The 24,760-nt window shown below is 47.1% G+C and overlaps 2 protein-coding genes and 1 long non-coding RNA gene across 6 annotated transcripts in view; 1 reads left to right on the top strand and 2 right to left on the bottom strand.

Annotated features, from left to right (window-relative positions):
- The window catches only part of BRPF3 (bromodomain and PHD finger containing 3), a 29,245-nt gene extending 28,478 nt beyond the window's left edge, over nucleotides 1-767 (bottom strand). Inside the window, exon 1 of one of the 2 annotated variants that reach the window (XM_068660258.1) lies at nucleotides 631-767. The gene's annotated coding sequence lies outside the window, so the exon portion shown is untranslated. Of the gene's footprint in view, nucleotides 1-477; nucleotides 595-630 lie in introns of those variants that run through there. The other variant, XM_068660259.1, reaches the window with a different exon arrangement.
- On the top strand, nucleotides 14-4,710 carry LOC137844197 (uncharacterized). 3 transcript variants are annotated; one of them, XR_011089840.1, is made up of 3 exons: nucleotides 14-409; nucleotides 1,475-1,581; nucleotides 1,668-4,710. It is a non-coding gene; the product is annotated as an uncharacterized lncRNA (long non-coding RNA). The 3 variants fall into 3 exon arrangements; XR_011089842.1 differs by lacking the exon at nucleotides 14-409 and adding an exon at nucleotides 634-744; XR_011089841.1 differs by lacking the exon at nucleotides 14-409 and adding an exon at nucleotides 634-744 and having other exon boundaries at nucleotides 1,475-4,710.
- A 5,355-nt stretch (nucleotides 4,711-10,065) lies between these two features.
- On the bottom strand, nucleotides 10,066-24,742 carry MAPK13 (mitogen-activated protein kinase 13). The gene is made up of 12 exons (XM_068660344.1): nucleotides 22,343-24,742; nucleotides 18,251-18,380; nucleotides 17,815-17,873; nucleotides 16,591-16,699; nucleotides 15,395-15,424; nucleotides 14,905-14,952; nucleotides 13,824-13,938; nucleotides 13,383-13,454; nucleotides 12,760-12,839; nucleotides 12,217-12,295; nucleotides 10,731-10,907; nucleotides 10,066-10,365 (listed from the first exon to the last, which is right to left on the bottom strand). Exons 1-12 carry the CDS (start codon nucleotides 22,459-22,461, stop codon nucleotides 10,286-10,288), a joined length of 1,098 nt encoding a protein of 365 aa, XP_068516445.1. The 5' UTR covers nucleotides 22,462-24,742; the 3' UTR covers nucleotides 10,066-10,285.
- Between the last annotated feature and the right edge of the window lie 18 nt (nucleotides 24,743-24,760).

The raw sequence follows: 24,760 nt of genomic DNA, 5'->3' as shown, positions 1-24,760 counted from the left end.
AGCTGGGCGGGAGGGGGAGCGAGAAAGAGCGCAGGAAAAGCCGAGCCGCTATTGGCTCCCGCCGCTGTCCATCCCGGCCCCGCCGCCAATCCCAACGCGAGGCGCCGCGGGCCTAACGGGGGGCGTGCCCGGCCCCGCCCTTGGGCCAATAGCGTGGGAGAAGGTGGGCGGGGCCGCCACCGGCGCCGTGCTGAGGGGGAGCCAAGATGGCGGCCAGGGGGGGGCTCGGCGGCCGCGCCGCTGCCCGGCCCCGCTCCCCCGGCCCCGCCGCCGCCTCCCCCCGCTCGCTGAGAGCCGCGGGCCGTTAAGCGGAGACCGAGCCGGGGGGGGACTGGCCCCGCTGCTTTGAGGCTCCCCCAGGCTCCTTCCCGCCCTGCCCGGTCACCTTCCCGCGACCCCAGCGCGGGGGGTGCGTGAGGGAGGAGAGCCCCTGAGGGAAGGGGGGGGGGGGCCGCGGCCTGCCGCGCACCGCGTTACCTGCCCGCTCCAGCGCTCTCCGCCGGTGCCGCCGCCTCCTTTTAGGATTTTTTGGGGGGGGTTCTCCTCATTTTTTTGGAAAAAAAAGCAAACCTTTCCGCCTCCCAACCCCCCCCCCCCCCCCCCCCCCCCCGTTGGGGCGGACGGGCTCACCCAGCCGGCGGCGGGAGGGGAGGGCACAAGATGTCGGCTCCGTCCTCTCCGGCAACCGCCGCCTTCTCCTCAGCGCCGCCTCCTCATGCCGCTGCCGCCGCTCCGGCCCCCCCGGTGCCGCTTCTTCTCTCCCCCCCCCCCCCCCAACCTCCAACTCCCTTTTCCCTGCTCCCACCCCCCCAAAAAAAAAAAAAATTTTTTTAAAAAATCCCTCCCGGGGGCCCCCCCCAGCGCCCCCCGGTGCTGTGTGGAGGGGATGGGGGGGTTGGGGGGCGGGGGGGGGGAGCAGGGGACACCACGGGCACAAGATGGAGGCGGCGCTGGTGGCGGTGCTGGTGGCGGCGGAGCCCGGCCGAGCGGCGAGGGAAGGCGGCGGGCAGGCGGGGGAGGGGGCTGCTGTGGTTCTCCGCTCCGCTTTCTCTCTGTCTTTCCACCCCCCCCCCGCCGCGGGCAGGGACCGCCCGCCCCTCCCCGGTCCCTTCCCACCCCCGGGCTGAGCCGAGCTGGAGGCCCCCGGGGGCTGCGGGGTGATGGGGAGGAGGTTGGGGGGGGGGGGGCTGGCAGTGGTTGGGGGTGCTGCTTGTGGATGGTGGTGGTGCCCCCCCACACACACTTTGTGCGTGGTGGAGAGGGGGCTGCAGAGCTGCTGCTGGCTCCGGGTGGTTGGGGGGGGACACACACACAGTCGTCGTGCCCCCCCCCCCCTCCCAGCTTGGGGTTAGCCCAAGGGTCCCATCTTAGTTACACCCGGAGATGGGCAAGCCAGCTTTTGTCCCAGGTTCGGGAGCGTGCCTTCGTGCTGCGCCCGTTTTAATGAAAAATGATTTTATTTATTTATTTGCAGGAGGCGTGGGGTGCTTAAAAAACACGTGGGAGCCTGCTTGGGAGCAACGCCAGGCGCCGGCTAGCCCGGCTGCGCTGCCCGCACGGCTGCACCCCCCCAGAGAGCGTGTAAGCCTTGTGTCTGCCACGGTTCAGCCAAACAAGCGACATCAAACAAATGATGAGAATAATAAGAGTCCGTATTTATTTTCTAGTCTAATACTTCGGGTCCAGATGGCCTTCTAATGTGCGGAGGTGTGGCAGGGTGGAAGGACAGAGAGGGACCGAGAGGAGTGAGCGAGGAAGAAGTTATGCTTGCAACTGAGAGAAGTGGTGAGATAGGAACTCCAGAGGCTCCTACACTTATTTTTTATAGCGCGTACCACATACTTGTGCATATGTACACTCCACCTCCCACTCACGATCATGCAGAGGATTGCATAATATTACCATCTGAATTTACAGAATTAACCGAATTGTTTTCAGAGGAAAAATTGAATGTTATTTTCCCTCGTTTACGGTCCAACTATAGATCTTTTGTCTTTTAACGTATGTTAACTGCAGAACATGAGAGCAGCCGAACAGCCTGTGACAAGTCTGTTCTGCACAGTACTCCGGTTGGACCAGAGCTTGTTGAAGCCTAAAAAACATGGGAAAACATGTTCCTTAATGTGGAACAGTAATGCTGTGACAGATTTTACATGGCAACCTCTAAGTACTCCTTTCTGTATATATATTTTTAAAGAATCTGTTGTTAACTCATCAGGACTCAATATTACATATTCCATGATTTTTTTTATGGATGAAAATAATCAGAGTTACAGAAATAAAATACGCTTTTATGTAAGATCCCACCTAACCCCCAGAGAACAACAATGCAAAGCATAATCCTATCTATGAAAGATAACAAAAAAAATCTATCATATAGGTGTTTCAGCATCTGAGTAGTATTGGGAAGACTGTTACACTGTAAGTAAAATCATTTTAATAACTGCAGGGAGCAATTTCACTAGCTCATTTCCCTTCTTTATGTGAGAACTTAGTTTTGATTTCAACACAGGGTTTTCTTTTTTTTTTTTCCCAGTGTGTTTTTTTTTTTTAATATGACAAACTTGTGCAACTTCTTTTATTTTGACCTCAGTTTTGAAGCTCTTTATACTCTTAGATTTGCACTGAAATTGGCTTATTATAATCACATTAGGTTCCAGTCTTGCAAAGATTTGCATACATGCTTAATGTCAACCGTGTGAATAGCCCTATTAAATTCGGTAGGATGACTCGTGCACAACATGAAGTATGCACAGACATCTCTGAAGATTGGGGGCCATATGTTAGAACATCAAAACAAGTTATCCATCATTTAATTTTAAAATAGAGCTGTGGAACTAATGTGTTATTTGAAAAAACATCCTGGACTTATCTCAAATCCCAGAGGCACAACTTAATTTAATTTCTTTGCTCTCCTACTTTTTAAAGAGTATGAGTGCAAAACCAGCGATGTCGTTTCAAATAAAAAGAGCAGCTGAGACAGTTCAAATAGAGCTGGGCACCTTCAGTTGTAATTTTCTTCATATTTATTCAATTACATAAACATACTTAAAAGGGGAGAAAATTATCATTTGGAATTGAAAACAGAAAAGTGACCTCTTTTTGTTTGTTGATTCATTAAGCCTCAAGATGAGTATGCTTTTATATCTGTGCCTCAGTTTGTTCTGGGGCTGTTTTCTTCAGAAACACCGAAATTAATGCAATTGCTAAAAAAGATCTGTGCACCTTAAAGGTCAAAAGCCTGATACCTCAAAGTGATTAGCCTTAGCTGCAGTATATTTCAGCTGGATTTGCAAGTGCTCAGCTGTACTTCCTAAGACCCTACTTTTGTGTGGAATATTTATAGCCCTGTTCAGTCCCAGTAACTTCAGAGGTGACACAGACACCCAGAGCTGTCACCCCAGTGGTAATTAATGGTGTTCTTTTTTTTTTTTTTTAATCTTAACAGGTAAATCAGTTTTAAAACCCTTTTCAAGTTTTCTGAGGAAAGATCTGATATTATGGTTGATAGGAGGAGGATTATAATTTTTGTAACCAAAGGTGGCTAAAAGGAGTTAGCTGTCTTTCATTCAAGTGAAAATTAATAGGGGTTAAAGATAAATACTAACCTTTCAGTATTATTTAATAGAGCACAACCCAACAAAAAAGGAGTTATCAATCAGCCAAAGTGCTGACTGCATCAAATGTGAAGCAGCATTGGCTGAACATGGTATTAAAAGCTGTATAAACCCATGTGCTCAGATAATGACCTCGTAGAGAGAAATCAGGCAAAACATCCCATACATCACAATTGCTTGGAAACACTGACATTTTCACAGTGGAGTGATGCTGATGGCCTTGAACATAACTGCAATTAGTGAAGTAAGTGTCCATCCGTTCTGGGGGAAAAAATGAATTAGTACAGGCTATTTTGGGTCTTCTTTCATGTCTCGTTTCTCTTAGTTGGGGAAAAAAAAGACATAATCATATTACCAGCCAGCACTCCACTGACCCATGATATGGGAAACTGCAGAGGATTAGGAACACTTTGCCTGGTTACTTAGGCAAGTGAGACATGGAAATAGGAAAACACATCACCATCCTTCTTGCAGTATTGCAGAGTTCTCAGATGTGTTTATAATTTCCTGTTTTGTTTTTTTTTTTTTTTCCTAACCCATTATCACACACTTAAAAACTGAAAATGATTCATCTGTTTAGTCTTACTTAGAATGTGAAAAGATTAAATAACGAAAACAGACTCTTTTTCCTGTGGGATAAAATAAGTATGGTTTTCTAAGAAGCTGTAGATGCTTTCAAAGCTCTGCATTGAAAGGTTTCTACGTAGTGTCCAAAAGGTGGTGAATATTGCGTCCTTGTTAAAAAAATGCTGATAACTTTGTAGTGTCTCTTAAGAAAAAAGAGGAAAAAAAAGTTTAATCTACTTTTTCTTGCTCACTCAATTCTAAGTACCTAATAAATAAGATCTGTCCCATAAAGTTGCAACTCACAGACCCAATTTGCTGTCAAAAAACTTGCACAGAAAGATTGTTTATGATGAATGTTTCACTTTCCAGGTAACAAGAAAAAATAATGCTTCCTAAACTCAGAAATAAACGCAGAATGAACACAAGTATTTCATGAGGGACATCTGTACATTATGTGAGGTAGGCACAAATGAATTGTATCAACATAATTTTTTATTGTACATCCTTAATATAAATAGCAAGCATATTTCTGACTGGCCTAATTTACAGAATTTTGGATGTGCACTTAATAGCTGAGTGATTCCTACCATTCGATTCTGTATTTTAAAGTATGTAAACTACACAAAGGGAAAAACTAACACAAGGAATGTACATCAATTATGTGTCAGTGTGGGTCATCTAATAGACGCACCTGCGCCCCAGCATAACATCATTTCTTCTTTGACTAATAGTGTCTGTCAGGGTCACACACCCCATGTCTCTTGTGCTGATTTTAAAGTATTTTATACCTTGGCCTGAGTCAGTGTCTCTGTCAAGTAAGTGTTTTTTAAGCTCCTTACATGACAAGTAAATATGAATTATTTTTTTTCGAGTAGCACATTCGTCTTCAGTGAAAAATGTCCATAAGTGCCGTGTGTATATGGGGCAGTTGGTCTCTGTAACTGAATGCCATCTTTCCACTATCACCCCGCTACATTTCCTGCTATCTCATACACACAACAACGCATGCACCTCCCTGGTTCTTGGGCTTGCAGAGCACCCACTCCCCATGGTTGTCACGATACTGGAAAATGCAGAGAGAAGTAGTATTTGGCTCTGGGAGGATGCGTGGCATACTAAAGGAGTGCTCGGCGGGGTCAGTGAGTGAATGAATGACTCTCAGAGTGTGGAGCCCACACAGGAAACTGTTAAGATTGTTCTATTTCAGTGCTCAGTGTAAACTCACAGAACAGAAAACCTACTCAGAAACCTGCTCTGTGAAGCAGGCGATACTTTCTGGAAATATATTCAGTAGAAAGACCGATAATGAAGAGATTCCTACGTGCTACACCTGAAACAAGTGAACTGGTATTTGCACGCTTTGAAAGCAAAATCTGTGTACCCCCACTCGGTGGTGGTCACATTTCCTCTTCTCATGCCCAGTGGTACTGGAAGTTCCTAGTACCTCTTTTCATCCCCTGGTCAGACAAGTCCTGAATGGCATCTCACGTTATTTAAAGCTATGGAGGCTCCTTTTCAACTGCCATTAGGACATTCAGTACATTACTTTATCACAGAAATGTTTTCTCCCTCAGTCATCACGGAATGCCAGCAAACTCGAGGCCTTTTCAGGTCTTCCTAGCCTCCCCCTCCCCCTTTGAAGCATGGCAAACAGTTAAGTCACACTCTAAATTCCCATTTAAAGCGGTCTTCAACCTGAATGGGTCCTTTCTGAAAGAAAGCAGTTCTCCAAAAGTCTGTGCTGCAGATTTACTCCATTTCAGACCCTTGTCCACCTCTGGCTGGCCGTAACTGTGTATCATCAGAAGAGCAGTGTGCCTGACGTGCAGTCCTGAGCCATCTCCCCATACATCTGCGCACACTCACCTGCATGGTGAACCTCCTCTGCTAGACACCGAGCCTGTTTTACTGGGGCATAAGCAGCTGTAAACACGTGCAGCTGAGATGTTTATGGCAGCCGCACAGAGCTCTCTGACCTCTGTTAAAGATTATGCAGTGGACAGGGCAGCCAAGTCAGATGTCAGGTTCAAAGGGACAGGATTTCAACTGGGGATTGATGCAGCTGAAACCTCTCCCACTGGTCAGGGAGAATGCAGATTGTATCACGCAGCAGGAGGAAGGAAGGATGGTCCCTTACTCTCATTAAACTTTGGTTCTTCAAGATCTTGTCAACAAGATCCTGCTGCATGCCTTCCAGCCCAGCTTTCTAGTGTATTTTGAGGCAGAAATGTTGAATTTCAAGGGAATTGAGGGAAGATTGCAACAGCTCTGCATTCAGTGTCCTTACCTAAGGGTGCAGTGAGGCACAGGGCTGTATGTGGCCCAAAGAGATAGAAGCCAAGGGAAACTGCATCAGTGCAGAGCATCTGTGCAGCTAGAGCAAGATAACATCAGTGCAGTCATATCAAAAAACTGCAGTTGCCGTAGGGCTATCCTGAGCAGTGCACGGTGTGAACTGCAGCAGAAAAAGACAAGAAACAACATCACCTCGTCTGATTCGCAGTGAAGACCAGAGCTCAAAAAATTCTGTTCATGGGGCACTGCTCCCTTATTTGAGGTCAGTACAGCAAAACCAGAAATCATTCACAGACAAAGAGGAAAATCGGAAGAGTACTGGAAGCGCACGTCCTGGCTAAAACAAACTAAAATGACTCAGCAGCTACAAAAGGGGTGGAGAGCGGAGAAACATTGCATATGTAACCGAGCTCGTATACCTTCTATGCTCATGTAACCCTAGGGCCCGTGTTCTCTGGGCTCTTGCACAGAGAAGACCCTGGTCTCTTGGCACACATCCCCTGGGATGGACTTTGGAACAACCACCTGAACCTATCTGAGTGCAACAGGGCAGGAGATGCCAACCAAGGAGATCTTTATGCTGTAGTTCAAAGTTGTTATCACAACTAACAATCGCAGCTGCCTAGCACTGAATGATCTAGTGCCTATCCAACAAGCAGTGGATCTGCAGGTAGGCCAGATTCAGCACAGGCTGCAAAACTTTCTGAAGATTTAGCAGGCTAACACGCTGAGCTCCGTGCTACTTTACAGCTTGTTCTATTAATACCAAGCTCACCAGCTTACTTAAAGCTAGCTCAGATGTGCTTGCATGTATCACACCTCTGGATCACAGGGTGGATCTGCACATACCTACCAATTTACAGGAAAGGATTTGGAAAGTGATTGCAGTAATCTGTAATATTTTTAACCTTTGCTGTCAACTGCAGGCAGAATACTCTGGCAAGAAATTAAAGAGCTGGGCAGCACCAGAACCATTCTGTACAGCACTTCGGCAACCAAGGGGCTCTAACGATAGCACCTGCAATTGTAGGGAAAAAATGTGGGTCCCAAACAGATCTATATCCATGTACATACTTTGAACATCATTTTATGTCTGACAAACCTCACTCTGTTACTGCTAGCGAGCCTTACGCTCGATGGCTTTCAGGAAAACCTCTGCAAAAGGGGCTGATTGCATAAGTCTGTGCTCCTGTGCAGACTCTGTAAGACCATAAAAAGATACTTAACCTGAATGAATCATAACTCCATTGCTATTTAGGCTTTTCTCTATGCTACCTTTAATATGTAGGTACCTGGAACTTATCCAGAGGTTTATTACAGTCCATTCAAGAAAACTAGCAATTTCCATCCATAGCAAAGCTGCAGGTAGATGACTTATTAGAGAATCAATCTTTAAAAGTGGCTGTGCCTTTGTATCCTGCTCAGCATAGAACCAGCAGAAAATGATGTCTTTTTTAAGTACTTCTATTAGTTTTGGTTTAGCAATTAGCATTCCCATGTGATTATTAACCAAAATGGTGTTTAAGGGAATATGTGACAGGCTGGGAGGCGTCCTAATACATATCTAAAGATTTTTTTTGTGGGGGTGAGGCATACTCATTCATACTTTGAGCAGGAATAAAGGCCTGTCAGAGAAAAATCTATTCTATAGCACTGCAGAAAGGGGATAAACAGCTCTAAAGTCCCTATAGTACTTAGGAAGCTCTGCAATTAACTGTTTAGCATATAAGCAATGAGAACTTTTAGAAATAGAGGAAGGAGGGAAAAATTCTTAAACACTATCCAGTCGCCTGGTCTCACAAATACTGAAGGATCACAACATCACCTCACATACAAGTGGTCAAGAGAGAGCATTATAATAAGCTGTGCAAGCAAATGCGGGACATATTTCAAAAGGACTAAAGAGAGTTAGTGTCTACAGGATTGTAGAGTTAGAAAGAGGGCTGCCGCAGAGAGGCAGGAATTTAAGGAACTACAATACCAGACTTTGAAACTAGCTTGGAGTCACCTTACTCTCCAGAAACCAGCTCATCCACATCTGCTTTCCCTGAGATATCCCACACCAGCAATAAATTACACTTGATTTCTTTATAAAAAAGCATTTAGCATTCAGCATTTAGAGAGCAGGCACCAAGGCAAGAACCTACAGAGCTGTAGCAAGCCTGAAGTCACTTTCAGATCCCATTTGCTTATTTTGTTCTGGGAATTGTTTTTCATATTTTTCCTCTTCTAATGATAATAACGTTCATATCAAACACCTGTGTATTTGGTGGATTGGGAAATATTGACACACACGCATCAAAAATTTCCAGGTGAGCGTCTCAGAGGCGGCAATTTCTTGAAGCCACCAAGAATTTCTCACTAAAGCGAATGAATTAAAGTTTGCATATATAAATGAGAAAGAAAGCCTCACCAAAGGAAGTACAGTAAAGGGAATTTGTGAAGCTCTTATTTACAAGGATTCCATTTAGCCTGCAGCAGCTTTTGCACAATAGCAGAAAAAGATTTTCTGAGATGCAATTTCTAAGGATGCTGACTGAAGGATCTAATCTGATACTCCAAAACTAAGGTATCTGAAATTATTTTTGTGCCCACTGATTTGTGTTTTCCTTTCTGCTAATGCTACATTGTTCAAGCAATGCATTTTTATGCCTTTTTCTCCTGTATATACATTTTTTGATCCTTACTCAGGGATCTGAGCCTTAGGATTGACAAGACTTCAGACATTTCCCAAATGATCAGTTTGAACGTCTCTTCATGGTAAGGGGGTGAACAGCTCTTTTAGAAGACTGGAGCAAAAGATCCCAGGTTGACCTGATCCCTCAGAGTAGGGGGAATGAGAACATTGAGGGGTCACATCACTGGACTGTGTAACCAAATACCCGACCTGCTGAGTGATAAAGGCAGCCTGCGGCAGGCAGGGTAGCTCCAGGGAAAGGGTGCTCAGTGAGAGATAACCCCGCTGAGACAGAACCGTTGAGGAAACCAGGCTGAGCATAAAGGCAGAGGCCCGTGTGAGGCCAGCAGGACTGCTTGGTGATACCCAGCTCCTTGGGATACTGGGTCTGTGAACGTGGCAAAGCGGCCTTGAATTCCCCGGTTGTTTGCAGATAGCACTAAGGAGGACACAGCACGGATCAAAACCATGAGAATGAGAGAAGCAGAGCAAAAAGGAGGAGCTAGCAGCTGTCCAAGGGAGGCAGCACCCTAGCTGGGAGTTTTGCAGATAGGAGGATGACAAGGTTAGAAGTTTGAGAGCTGCTCCGAAGGGAGGCTGAGTCCACAAACAACTGGGTTCCCATGGTGTCCTGGGAGCCTACAGCACCTCAGCAACCTCACTGTGCCAGATGCTGTTTGACTGCTCAGGGAAAGGGAACGGGTTCAAAGTTAGACTGGATAAAGTCTTGTTATGCTGAATTTCCCAATTTACTATTTTGCTTTGGACTCACTTCCCAGGCAAGTTTACTGTTTTCTTAAAGTGCTAAAACTTGTCCTTGGAAAGAATAATGAGAAAGGAGCAACGTAAGCCCTGCTTTCTCAGCTGGAGGAATATAGGGAAGAAAAAACACGAGGTAAAATCACCCACAAAGCTTCAATGAACGTATATTTATCTTTAGTGTTGAAAACTGGGGGTGCTTCCCCCTTCAGTAGTACAAAGTCCAATGCCCACAGTGTGGTGTCATCTTCGTGTTTACACACACAGAAGTCCCACAGGCCAAACAATGGCTATGAGCGAGGTAGCGTGGAATAAATCTGATCTGTCACCCAGCACAAGAAGTGAAACCCAGTCGCAGCTGCACCAGTTGCTACAACGACATCCCACTCCGCTTCTTTGAGTCCTTCCGTGCAATGGGACTGAAGGACAAGATCTCCTTGTAAATATGCTCTTGAAAAACAGAACAAAATAATTGATTATCACTAGCATGTCTGATTGTAGAGGACACAAATGAAACTTTGACCATTACATGTGCAGAGAGGGAGCATTCATCTGAAAAGATACGGCAGGTACAAGCTGAGAGAGGGAGTCAGACAAAGCAGAGAGGCAAAAAAGGAGTGAAGAGAGAGGCAGAAGGGATCTTTGCTGAATACATAAAAGCAGCAGCAAGGAAAGGAAGATGCATGCCAGCATCGAGGCATTAATGGGCAGTCGCAGCTAAGCCAGCCTTACTCAGCATGCTCACAGGAAACAGAGCAAGAGGCAGGAAAGTCCCATGCTAGACAGGGGCATGACTTCAAAGAAAAACTTCTTACTTTTCCACTCCTCTATCGAAAGCTTTTCATGTTCCAGAGAATCATCATAGGACTGTTGTGCTTCTGTCTCCTCCTCAATGTCTCGGAACTGTTCGAAATACGGGTGGGCCAATGCCTCTGTGGCCGTAAGGCGCTTTTCCACGTCCAGCTGCAACATCTTGTCAAGCAGGTCCACTGCTGTAGGAGGAGACAGAAACATGGCTAAGTGCATGCAATAGAACAGGCATCCTGAGCACAAGCCCTGAAAGTGATAGGACCAGTGTTTCCAGTAACACATTTCCAGACCTGAAAATGAAACAGATTCCTCAACCTGGCCTAGGCAGCATGGAGCTCCTGTCTGTGGTGATGCAAAATCTGCCAAACAGCAGCCTCGGGTAACTTACTAACAGAAGTGTAGGGGTAAATTGTATGGAAGTAACGAATTAGTCTTGGATAGGCCTTGCTGCATGGATGGAGCTGCAAGAACGTAAACAGCAAGCCACTAATTTCAAGATATTTTTCAGTCACTTGCTTTCACTCTGACACATGCAACTCAATATAGCCTTAGCATGAGTAATCTATATAGAAATCTATACATCCCTGGTAAACAGGAAGGTAGGAGACTCAGATACTGACTGCCTGTTAGCCCCATTCTGACTTGGTTTTAATAGCTTGACGCTTTCTTCTTCACACCTTTTAGAAGAGTTTTACTCTCATTTGTAATCTACTTGGGGAAAGAGCTACTTGTAGATCAATTTTTACAGTGAAAACTTCATGTTCCAGCTACCTGTCAAGTACCAAAAGGTACAGGTGTTCAACAGGCAGCTGTGATCTGAACTGTGCAATTCCCCCAGGAAGAAATTTTACTTGAGTGGACTTTGGGGCTCTCTCAGCACTTTATCAAAACCTGCAGTGCCTTGGATGTGGGGATAGGGAAAAGAAAAAAAAAAAAAAAAAAAAGGAGCCTCATTCAACCTCATTCAGATATTCCTAATCATAATATCATCTACTTTGCTACAAGCAATGAGCTCTTAAAGCCAGTATCAGCCAAAATTCATCTCAACTCTTGTACCAAGAGCAGCGGAAGGTGTAGTTGAATACAATTACACACAACTGGTCTAATCCTCCAATTTGCATCCTGCAACCTAGACATCAAGTTTGTTAAGACAGCACACTCTTCTGGCTTGTTAATACAAGAGTCTGAAGTTCACCTCTTCCTTACAAGTTGTATGCTACAGACAGTGTCCTTTTAAAATTAAAAGCCAAATCCGAACAAGTAGGTGGCCAGTAACAGACCACTGACACTGCAGTGCCAATAAAAAATTGTTCTGCTTTTAATTCATACATATTTGCCCTGGGGAGGGCAGCCTCCTGTGGGCATACAACCTGCAAGGGAGGAAGTAGTAAGAAGTTTTGAGAAAGAGGAGCAACTAAACTGCAGCTACGGCAGTCAGTCCAGCTCATTTCCAGCTGTGGAAACTTGTGAGAAATGCTCAAGATTACTTACCTTGGGGATTGGCTTTGGGGAAAAGCACAGATAAATCCTTCTTGGGCATTTTGGGAAGGGACTTGATATAACTCTTAGCCTGAAAGGGAAAGGAAAGCACAGCACATGCATTTACTGCAACTGGACACGTGTGAGTAAATGGGTGGTAAAATAGAGCTCTTGGGGCTCATTACTTAGAAGAAGAGAACAGCAAATTATCTCAGACATCATTTCAGTGACCAGTTTGTGAGGAACAAAATTTTATCAACTGAGATACAGAAGTATTCATGCTTTAAGAGCAGCCAAGCTGGAGAACAGAGGAGGGATGCAGTTTGCTGGTGCGTTAGGCACCTCACTTAGGAGCCCTAATGCCCAGCCCCTACAACCCGTACCAGTTCTTAATGCAAAGCACTAAAGTCAAATACATCAGATGCATCGCTAAGAAACATCATTGCTGTCAGGAGGAGAGATTGCTGTCTTTCCTGTTCACGTGCCTGCTATAAAAGCAGCTCCTCTCCCCGCCTCTGGCAGCGAGACATGAACAGCCACACTGAACGTGCTTACCGCTTTGTCCTCCAGTTTCTCCACGAAGTCTTCTCCTGGATGCCCCGTTACTTTCAGGATCTGAGTCAGCTGATCCAGGTCTGGCAGGCTGTGTTAAAGATTATCTAACCTCTAGGAACAAGCCCTGGACTCTACCCAGCAGCTCAGACTGCAGACTGCGTGCAGGAGCATCCCAGGACCAGTGACAGCTTTGAGCAGGTTGTGACACAAACCCAGCAAAGCCACACAGGCAAAGACTCATTACACTGGCAAAAAGAGCTCTTTTCCTGGGATGCAGTTTTCATCAACACGGAGTTCTGGCACAATTCTGCCAAAGCCTATGCCCACAGGTTTGAGGGATATGCAAGGGCTTGGGCATGAGGCTGTGGGAATCAGCAGTTTAGGCTGCTGATGTACGGTGTACGTGGCCAGCACAGCGGTGTATTTCTAAGGGTGGCTCTGCCCCCTCCCCTCCTATCTCATCTCTGTTTTCCTCACCAAAAAGACCCCACTGGTCCCCTGTGATTACCTCTTAGTAAACCAGACCACCACTGATTTCCCTCAGTAGCCTCATTCATAAAAGGCCTTTCACACATGCCAAGAATCATTGCCCCGAAGGGAAAAGGTTCAGTTTGAAAGGATACAATCTTTTCCTTTAAACAGCGTTTTCCCAGTCAGCATTTCTGCCATGATGCAACCGATAGACCAGATATCCACTGTTTGGGGAGAAAGAGAGAGAGAAAAGCAAAAAGAGAATGACAGCTTTTAGGAAGAAAGGATTACAGGAGCCGTTGCCTGCTTTTTCAGTTCTCAACAGTCACTGATTTCAATTTCACTCCCATTTTCCACCCTCCCCTGCCTTTTCTATGCTGCTAAAATCTTGGCTTTCATCATTTCCCACAGGCAATAACTTTGGGAGTTGTGCAGCTGGGACTGTATGACTGGAGCAGAGCAGTGCTCCAGGGGACACTGATGATAAAGAGCAAAAACATTCTGGTGGATTATGTGAGATTTGACATGGGCATGACAGAGGGATCTTGGGATTTGTCACAAGACAGTCACACAGCTGAAGCAATGCAACTCACCTGTCTGGTTGTAATGCATCCAGTTCAGAATGACTTCTGGAGCTCTGTACCAGCGTGTAACCACATAGCCGGTCATCTCAGCATCAGCGTGTCTTGCCAAACCAAAGTCCAAGATCTGCAGTTCACCAAAGCAAGAGAAAGAAGGAAGGGCAGGAAAGAAAAAAAAAAAAAAAAAAGGAATCCTACAGGCAACTGAGGATCTGCTTCTAAGAATAAATGAAGCAGATCCAATCAGATAATAATGAAGTTCTAACTACACCAAAACCACTCGTGGGATGGTTCAAAGAACTAACAGGTTTGTCTTAATTCCACTGTAAATTGCAAGCCAGCTGCAAAACCAGTTGTCCTGGGGAGACCCTGCGGAAAGGATCTCTGTCGTGTGCTACCGGGAAGGTCACTTCCTTTCTTGTAGCTTACGTCAATTTAAGAATCTCATAGAGTTTAGGCTTCTAGAACCTGAGGCCAAGGCATGCTCGCAGGCCATTACGACTCACCGTTTCCTATAAAAACACCCTGCAGCTGACAGGAGATGACCTCTCCCTCAGTACTGGAGATGAACATGGCTTGACCCAACCTTTACAGGCAACGGAGCCACTCCCTGTAATATACATTACAGAAAACACATGCTAGACCATCACACCAGTGAGCTGTAAGCAGTCCCTTCAGAGCAATACTGAAAATAATTTTGTCTAGAATCACAGCCACCACGTTTCAGGTCCTAGTCCATGGGAACCAAGGGGTAAGTGTGGTTGTATCCAGCTATCCTTCAGGGATCGTTCACCTAACACAAGTGTTGCTCAGAAGTATTGAATTTATTTAGGAAGTCATTATGAACTTCAATGCAGCTGGAATTACAGTGACAGGATGTTCATTCCAAGTCTTGGGCCCTGATTCAGCAAGTTGCATAAGCAGGTGAGTATTTCCCACTGACTGCAACCACTGTGTAATGAGGTACCCTGAATCAAGCCTCAGGATGCAAGAGGAAACATGATGACGCCCAAATGCCAGGACTCCTGCTCGCAGAGCAGTTCCCCAGCAATCTGATATGCTACATGCTACAACGCGCTGCTTTTTTACCTACCTTTAGCTGGCAGTCTTCGTTCACAGCCAGGTTGCCTGGCTTCAGGTCCTAAAACAGACAAGAGCAGAATAATGCCGATGTTTTGATTTGCAACTCGTCAACACGAGCCTTAGTCAAACCTCAGTTCACTTTGGATAGCTTCCCATAACATCCCGAGTCCAATATCAACACAGCAAAGACAACGTGCCTACTGTACAGGTTTATATTAAAGAGACTTTTTTCTGCTTTTTCCTGAAGCAGTTTTCATTCAAAAACCATAAAATGCTTCACAGCTCATCAGAAAATACAGCATTTCCTCAAAATGCTGCACAGCTGAGAGCAAATACGAACAAGCACAGGGCACAGGAGGGAAAAAGAGGGAGGACGCTAGAGAGAACTTAGAGCCGATGAGGCTATTAATGCAGCGATGTGCAGGAATTTGTTAGCTTTATGACCAAGCTGAGTTTCTCCTAAACAGACAAAATCAGAATAACAGTGCACACGAACTTACCCTGTGGATGATTCCGGCAGAATGAATATACTGCAATAAAAAGAGGAGCCACAATGTGATCAACAGCAGATAAGATTTTCTTTTCTCCCACAGAGAAATGAGAGCTACAAACAAGGACTTGTTGAGAGCACAACCCTGGAACCTGCTGCAAGTCCCTGGCCCCCAGTGCATGACCCCAAATAAAACCTACAATCATGGGAGGAACAATGGCTGGCAGGAGAAGGCCACCTGGCAGTGATCTGAAACCCACAGTGAATTTCTGACAGTATTTGCAGTTATATTGCTACTATAAAGAAGAGGCACAGAGAAGAAGAGGAGATATGGGGCAATAGTTCCTTACAGCAAGTAAACTAATAGCTTGAACTATCAAAACAAAAACATCAAGATTGCAGATAGGAACATGTTCAGTAGATAACAAGAAAACTTCTTTACTGAGTGATAATCCATGTGAAAAAAAAAATCATTAAAACAAAATTGGAAATCAGATTAGAGTTGCAAAAACTGACTTTGCGACTTTTATCACACCAGTTAAGCCTTTTGTATATTGTTTCCCCCCTTTATTTAAACTCAAGGTAACAGTGATCTGGGGAAAGGTGTTATTAGGGTGAATTCATTAGTGCCTTTAAACTGCTCTGACTTTAGGGGAAGGGTATTACAGAGGGTAGTACTATTAAGATACTATCCCTGCGTTTCAGGGTTTGAAGTGACTACTTTCTGTTCTCTCAGAGGCCCTTAAAAACAAGCACATTCCTCATTGTACTGAACACAAAATCATCCCCTCCCTCTTCTCCACTGAGGGCCTATGTGGGAAATTCAGCAGAATCCCGTTTGCTCCCAGCCCCTGACTTTCTGTGCAGAGCTTTGCTAAGGGTTTTGGCAAGTCAGTGACGCAGCCGCTGTCACGGAGAAACCATCATAAGCTTTAACTGCTGCAGTTTCAATACCTGATTGACTAGTGTGAAAGAACAGTAATTCTGATTGATGTGTGCTGGAACAGGAGTAGTTCAATAGCAATTACCTGTTGTCAGTGCACGCAATAAAACCCCCAAGTCTTCCAAGACAGTGCTGGAAGTGGGGGGGTTATTATGGTCAGCCCAGAGTTGACACAGAGCAAGATCTACTCGTAGAGGAGCTGCAGTGAGTCACTGAATCTGCTGATGCCCCAGCCTTGTTGTCATTTCTCCAGACCCACCTACCTTCAACCCTTTCAGCATTTGGTAGACCAGGTACTGGATCTTTTCATCACTGAATTCATGTCCCATGATCTTTTGTAAATCTGTCCGCATGTATGGCATCACCAGGTAGCTAAAAGGCAGTAAGACAAGGCCCTAAGTCTAGAAGAAAAAACACAGGGAACCTGGCTAGCCTTGTTCTCACTTGTCTGTTTCCTGTGGCTGCATCTGACAGGAGCAGTTGGGACTATGGTCCTAGCTAACCAGCATAGCCTGTAGTGATGCTAGGATTTCCACCTGCTCTGAAAATTGCTCTCCTTCCCTCAAATCAGATACCTGACGTCAAATAAAAACAAGGATCTTGCAAACCTAAAGTAAACTAATTCAGGATTGTTCAGACTTTAGCTGTTCAGTTCTAGATGGCCTTACACCATCTGGTAGCTGAAACATCTTGTTCAGCTTTAAAGAGTCTCACAAAACTGCTGCGTTGGCTACCAAATTTATCTTTATAATATTCTTCGGCCGTGCCTTGGAAGACAACATCAAGGTTCCCTCAGCCTTTGGCCTGCCTGCTGAGGCTGCTAATTGGTTTCCAGTCCTCCAGCAGGAACTGCTCCGAGAAATGTCAGACAAATTTTGTGCAGGCTGCTAAATATCCAGCCATCAGCTGCAAATCCAAACCCAGATGCACGCTGCTAGTGCCCAAGGATGGGGAAGTGAAAACAACTTAAGGACTCATCCAACCTGACCATCAACACTGAGGGAAATGGAACAACAACAAAAAAAAACTACTACACAAACAAAAAACGCATCCAGAATCAAGGTGAAAAAAAAAAAAAAAACAAAACTGGAAATTCTCAGTTTAATTATCCCAGGGACTGATGAGCAATGCTTCTCCCATCCTGACTCCAGCCTCTTAGTTAGCAGTCATGCAGCCAGAGCATTAGCACGGATCATGCCACATGTGATACACCGTGGAATGTGATGCCTCAGTTACCTGTGTCTGTCTGTGGGGCATTCCCAGCTGTGAACATGGCATGGGATCTATTTATGTAGGGTTTTAGCCATAAGAACTGACCTTTGTTCTGATTCTCCTTGTTACTTGGGGATGTCTGGCTTTAGTCTGTCCCTTTTCAAATTGGTTTGTGGAACTGCACCTCAACACAATACGCTACTCTGCTGCTAAGCCTGCAGGTGTCTAGGGCAGTGATCGTGTCTAGACAGAGCCAACACAAACTGCACACTTACAAGTCCTGGAATCCGTGGTAGGAAGGAGCAGAGGTGAAGACATCAAGCAGCCCAATGACCTGGTGGAAAAGAGAAGTCCAAATTTAAGCCTGGAAAGCATTTGCTGTGCACGTGGGACGCAGGTAGCAGCTCTGCACCGGCACATGCACGTCTGTGAGCACTGAGAGCTCTACGTGAGGAATCTGAGGATTCTTTGCTATGCTGTGCAGCTACTTCTCTTCTTACTAATACTCAGGAGCACCCATTACACATCTGCTCAAGCCTGGTGCCAACTGGGCACAGTAGGCAAGCAGCAGTTAAACCCTGAGATTGCCGGCACATGCCAACTTTTGAGATGTCTCAATCAAAACGAAGGTGCTGCCACCACAGAAGGCTTGCTCCCAAGTGGCAAAAAAAGAAGAAAGCTTCCCTTGCAGGAAGAAAAACAGCTACTTACGTTCTCATGTTGCATATGCTTCAGCAGCATGAGCTCTCTGTACGCTCTCTTGGCGAAGATCTCCGACTGGAAGGGGCGGCATAGCTTCTTGATGGCCACTTTTTCTCCCGTCTTCTTGTCTATGGCTGAACTGCAGCAGACGAATAAAAACAGTTCTGGCTATGCAAACGTGTCTTAACAAATGTGTGTTTTAACAAGTTCCCTTCTAGCAAAGAGCTAATTCCGGACCTCAGAGAAAAACAGCAAAAAAAAAAAAAAAAAAAAGGCCCCTTGATCTTTCTGTGCTGGCAGAGGAACTCAGCAGAGCTCTCTGCACAGATTTTTCCACCGTATGACTTGGGTTTGCAGACCACAGCCCATGCTTTTTGGAGGACTACGCAGGATACCAAGCAAAGCATTAGTGGCCAGTCTTTACTCCCATTAACATTTCCTCTAACCTGCAGCAATGAGCTGGAGCTGACAGAGCAGTGGGAAGAAGGAAACGCAAATAGTTAAAGGTCAGGATCGCTTCTAGTTCTGCCTTCTCCTTTACTAAGTCCTGGAGATAAGGGAATAAAGCAATTTCCTCTTTGCCATCTGCTTGGAAGTTTCTGTTAAAGGTACGTCAGCCTTCCTCACTGTTTTCTGGAGCAAAAGCAGGCTGTCACATGCTAAAAATGCAGGCTACTAGAATTAATTCCCCAGCACTAAAGATCTCTGATGCTCTACATATGCTTCCGTATAAAAGCAGGTCTGGCTGAAAATGAGATTCTGCTCCTGAGCTCATGGAAACACGGTGCGAGAGCCATAGCAGGAGAGATGACGTTATTCTCTGATCACATTTACTGTCTGCAGCTGGGTTGGGTGATCCTGTGACACACGCTCTTCTTTTGGAGGTTCTGTAATCAGATTGCAAGGCAGGATCCGGATTTCACCAGATAAGAAGGAGGGAGGAACATCCTCAGGCTGTCTTCAGGATTCTTGGTGGTGTTTTCCAGGGACACAGAGGTGCCAGCACACCTCATTACACCTTGGTGCCTCAGCCTCTCCTCGAGCCCTCCAAGAGACAACCAGATGAAGAAAGGGCTTTCTGTGCCAAACCTCACTGTGGGCTTTCCAGAGCAGTTTTGTAATTCCTTCTTCCACGGGGACACTGAAGGGTCATAACTTGGCATGCTCAGTTCCACGGTTTTTAGTGGCACAGCATAACCAAGCCCACACGAATGCTGGCACCCTCCAGCTTCGCGCACACCTCTCTCCTGTTTTTTGTTTTTTTTGTTTGTTTGTTTGTTTTGTTTTGTTTTGCTTTGTTTTGTTTTTTTGTTTTTTCCCCTGAAGAGATGCTCAATTCACCCCCACCATGGTCCCAGACCGCCAGGCTCCATCCACGGCTCCTTCCAGGCACTGTGAGGACCTGAGCCTAGAAAGGGCCGGTACCATAAGCAGAGATGACACTACCGTGACCTCCAGGCCATCGCTCAGAGGCAAGGCTTTCTGAGTGGCATAATCCAGAAAACACCACATAATAATGCAGTCAAATGGTGCATTCTGCTGGGTTTAGGGCAGACATGCAATAGGAGAGGTGGAAATACCCTGCTCAGCCTGGTTTCCCCTTCGGTTTAATGCCAAGGAAGGGTTATTATTCCTTGGTGCAAACCTTGGCAGTCTGTTGAGCAGCTTTCTCTGATTGTCAGCCCCAAGTAATCAGTTGTGGTGTGGCCTCCAGCAGTTCAGCTTATCAACAGCTCTCATCTAGCGAGCAGAGACATCATCTCTGGTACCATAAGGCAATCTCATGGCCACTAAGGTCCCTTCCAGCTGCTCTCAGTTATTGGCAATGAGAGCAGACACATCCTCTGAGGGCTTCACTATGACTGTGATTTTGTCAGTCTATTCAGCTGGAAAAAGCAAAGGAAGTGCTGGAACAGCTACGCCAGGCAGCTTCGGCGCTGAAGATCACATAGGATATCTTGAGAGGAAGGGGGAGATTGTCTCATTGTCATTAGGACATCAGCAGGCGTTGGCAGAAATGGCAACACAGTGTTAAAATTCTCCAAGGAGCAAGCAAATTAAGAGGAAAGGACTGAGACCTCACGGTCAAACACCTTCTGCAGATCCGAGGCGCTTTTCCTAACCTCAGAGCGCACATTCTGACCTGCTGCCCCAAAATCTGCCCTACAGAGCACGTATCCAACCCCACCACTCAACGCAGGACAGCGTGCGTGCGGTAGCTTCAGCCTGCCCCGTGTAGGCAGCGTTACTTTCACCCTCGCCACCAGGCAGAGCTAAGAGTTAATTCAGCTGACACAGCCGGGGTGAGCCCACAGCGTGCTTCCCAGCATCGGTTTAATGAGTAGCTGGAAGTGCAGGATGACGCCAAGGCCAACCTGGGGGCGAGGTCCCGCACAGGCCTGCAGGTGACGGTGACACCGCCGCATCCCTGGGACCCGGGGCGCAGCACACCGTGCCCACGGCCACGGACGGGCAGAACCAGGTCCCCACCTTGGCTGGGAAGAGCAGCGTTGGGGATGGCAAAAAACTCCTCCCACAATTACAAAATCGCTATGGGTTTCAGCAGAATTAACGAGGGAAGAAACGAGCATTTGCTGGGTTTCCTGAATTAGCTCAAGGACGTGCAGAAGCTGGCTGCCCCAAAAATGCTGTGCTAGAAAAGCTTCCCAGCAATTCCCAGCAGAGGACAGCAAATCCTAACTCCACATGCTTCTTTGTACATGAATCAACACCAATCCCACGCTGCCCAGCAGTGTCCGTGCCATAATAATGCCCCCCTCTACCCTGGGTCTGTTTTAACACATCCATCCCTCCCCGAGATTCATTAGAGCAGCTGAGGTCTACACAGGATCCAGTAAAAGATTTGTCTTACTGCTGGTTTTCTCTCCTTTCTTTTTCTTTTCCTAGTGGTCAAGGATTTGGAGGGATTTGTCTTCCTTTTTTTCCCTATGACTCACCCATTTTTATTTTCTTTTAGTCTTCCTGCTTTACTTTATTATAAAGACCAGAAAACACAATGCAAATATAAAAAACTTCAAGTTCAGTCTTGCTGCTGGAGTTTGCTGGACTCATTTAAGTGTCTCAGAAGCCCACCTTGCACACGAACAGCAAAGTGGGGAAGGAAACATCTGGTGCCTCTGTGTGCTGTGAAATAGGCAGCCAGGGGACAAAGCCAGAACTTAGGCCCCAGGGTTTTGGGATTCCTCCCAGGAGAGGCACTTTGCCCAACGCCCAGGAGAGGGGACACACCTCCTGTTTTGTTTTTTTTTTTTTGTTTTAAAACTCATCATGTTATGCAACAAAGGCTGCATTCAGATGCTATCAATGGGCTGCTTCAAGTTCAACCTTTCTAAAAGTCATCAGTCTCCTCCAATTCACCAGCACAAAGCAAGATCCGACTTCTGCTTGCTTTCACTATCGGCACCTTTGCCCACGTAATTAGCAGTAGCTCGCGCTGCTCTCTTGTAGGATGAGGACTGCTATCGGCCAGGAAGGAAATCCCAGGCTGTTACTGATCCTGTTTTACAACGCTTTCTGTTTTATGAGCTCAAACTGGAAGCAGAACTGGGGGCTGTACCACCCAGCTGCTTTTCCCTGGGCAGACCAAAATCAGCTGTCTTGAACCGCCACAGCCACCCGTGTCCCCGGAGGCTTGGTGCTTTGTTCCAGCACCCAACTCTTTTACCCTTTACAAACTGCTTTCGGAGACCTAGATTTTTGTTGTTTTTCCCTTTCTGCTGGACAGAAATCCTCCCTTAATCCAAGCTCAAGACCAAGGCGAGCCGAGGAGCTCCCTGACCCGAGGTCATACCCAGCCTGGCAGCCCTGCCTACCTGCTCCAGCTGCTGGGCGAGCGTCCCCGTCCCGCTCCCCCCACCTCTGAATGGAAGCTGCAGAGGTGAGCTCGGCTTCAGACCTCTCCCCGCTGCCCACCTGGGGCAACCGCAGGAGGAAGCAGGTCCATTTTCGTCCAGACAAACCACCTGCATCACGCATGCAAATGCCCTTCGTAATGGAGGGGTGCCTCTCGGCACCTCCTCGCTCCCCCCCCGAGGGATGCTCCGAGCACCCCCTGCGCGCCCCTCGCTGCTCCCCACTCACCAGACGGAGCCGTAGGCCCCGGACCCCACCGGGTGGAGGGACGTGTATCTCCTGGGCAGCTCCCAGACGGTTTTGTTGAGTTCCTGTCTGTAAAAGCCTCGTCTCCTTGCGATGTTCATCGCCCGGCGGGTGCGGGACTGCCACCCCCCCAGAGTACTGGAATACAGCGAGGCTTCTGGGGTGAGACAGGGACACCAAGGCCTTCGGTGCGGGTAAAAAAGGACTCTAGCGAGTTTCCTTCTCCGTGTTCAGCTGATGTGAGCGTGAAGGGACATGTCTTTCGGCCCTCCTCCCTCCGCCTCCACATCGGCTGCGATGAGGCATCAGGTTTCCAGACACGCCTCGGCCGTGTGCAGGTATTTCTGGACGCTCCTATCGGCGCGGGGAGCAGCGAGCCCCACGGCGGACACACCTCTGGCCAAGGTGCAGAGCCTCGAGCTCACCCGCTCTCACCTCTCGTGCCTGGGCCTGGCGCAGCAGCCATCCCCCGGCACGCGCCGCCAAATGCCGTCATGGGGCTCGGAGGGGGTCTCGTGAGATCACGGCTCGGATGAGTAAGGGCTCGCCGAGCCGGGGAATCCGGGGTCACGTTTGATGCGGAGGACAAGCCACAGCGCCTCGTCAGACAGGAGGGATGTGCTCTCCAGATGGACAGGGACAGCACCAGGCTTGTGAAGAACAACCACGGGGTGTTAAATCCACCGGAGAGCGAGGAGGTGATTGTGATTTTCTCCAAGCTCTCGGCTTGGTTTCCCAGCAGATGAAGGCTGGCTGAGCTCCACCTCCATCCAGGTGACCGCGGCAAGGAGGTACAGGAACCATTCTGAGACCTGCAGGTGCCTGAGGCTCGCCTGGGTCCGGTTTCCTTCCCTGCGGCAGGTCTGACCCCATCCCAGGTGCCCCTGGACAGCACAAAACCCGAGTTTGCTCCTTCCTGCAGTGAGAGCAGTAAACGCAGGCAGCTTACACAAGGTCGTCCCCTCCTGGTAAGCAGGGAGTGCCTCCACGCTCTGCTTTGGCTTTAGATGCCCCAGTGGGGCTCTGAAGGCGCATCCCGCACACAGAGGAAGTGACTAAGGGGTGCCCTAACGAGCCAGCCCAGCCGCTCACCCTGCTGGACCCTGCCAGCCCTCAGCCCTGCTCACATCTTCTGCCAGCTCAGTGCCTGCCATCCGTAAAGCTGTCCCTGCTTTGAGTGTGTCCGCGCAGCAGGACTAGGATCTGCTAATAGGAATCACGGAAAATGCACCGTCAAGGATTTAGGGAGGATTCATTTTACCTGGTTACAGGTAACAGCAGTTACAGCAACTGCTGTAACACCTTAGAGCTGGCCCTTATGTTCTCCAGATAGCCATGGTAAGGTCTGCAGCTTTATTAAACAAACCAGGGGCAGGGTGTTGGTAGTGTTGTAGCTTTGCTTATGCATGCAGATGCAAATAAATCCAGCTATAGCAACAGTATGGTAAGGAAATAAAACAAAGATTGGCTTGGTTCTATAAATACACCTGTGAGCAAGAGGTGTTACAGCAGAAACTGCTGGTACATAAGCAAACATGCAACTCATTTGTAATTTCATGAGCACAGAACTCTTGCTCAACTATGCATGCACACATAACTAATCAGCACGCAATTAAGGAGTTCTAAATATCTAAGACATGTCTCGGCTGTAGTAGGATGAATTAATTTAAGTGACCAACTCAAATCAAATAGGAAACCTTGAGGCATTAGATTAGGAAACCTTAACTCATTAGATTTTGTAGGTGGAACTTCCTTATTTTTTCCCCAGTTCACCTCCCACTGATTTTAGTACCTGTTGTTAACGAGGCTGTATTGTAACTGAGCACACTCAGGAATTAGGGTTCTGGATCCCCCCACCCCCACTGCACAGCCCTGGAACAGGGGAGCGTCCAAGAGGTGGATGCCAGCTGCCTGCCCTGGATCAACACGAACCACCTTGTTTTATCAAGGCCTGGGAACTTCAGGTACTGAGGCTTTCATTAGCGTGATGAACACTGTTTTATTCAATCATTTGTCTCATTGTCCTGATTGAATTATAGCACCGGTAAGCAACAGAAGTCAGAAAATCTGTGTTAAGGAGAGCCAGGGTGCTCCTGCTGCCATAAAAACCCTTCCACCACCAGCTAGATGATAGCTAAAGAGCAAAACAAACAAAAACCCCACGCATCTAAATGGAAAAAAAACTGTAAACCAGTGCTACTGGGGAAAGGTCCCCGGTTCAGGCAAGTAGCAGAGCACTTGTTTATTGTGTTCAGTAAGAGCTTCCCTGTGCTAAACAGAAAAATTTGTACTGTGTCCAGTACTCACGGTCAGACTCCAGGCTAGTTCTGTATCAGAGAAGTCACTTGGGAGAACTACGGATGCACAAGCCTCGTGTCAACAGCGTTGGTCAACAGTTCT

Source organism: Anas acuta, chromosome 24 (assembly GCF_963932015.1).
Source record: "Anas acuta chromosome 24, bAnaAcu1.1, whole genome shotgun sequence".
Lineage (NCBI taxonomy): Eukaryota > Metazoa > Chordata > Aves > Anseriformes > Anatidae > Anas > Anas acuta.
The sequence above is the reverse complement of the archived record's forward strand: the minus strand, read 5'-3'. Positions and strand labels throughout refer to the sequence as shown.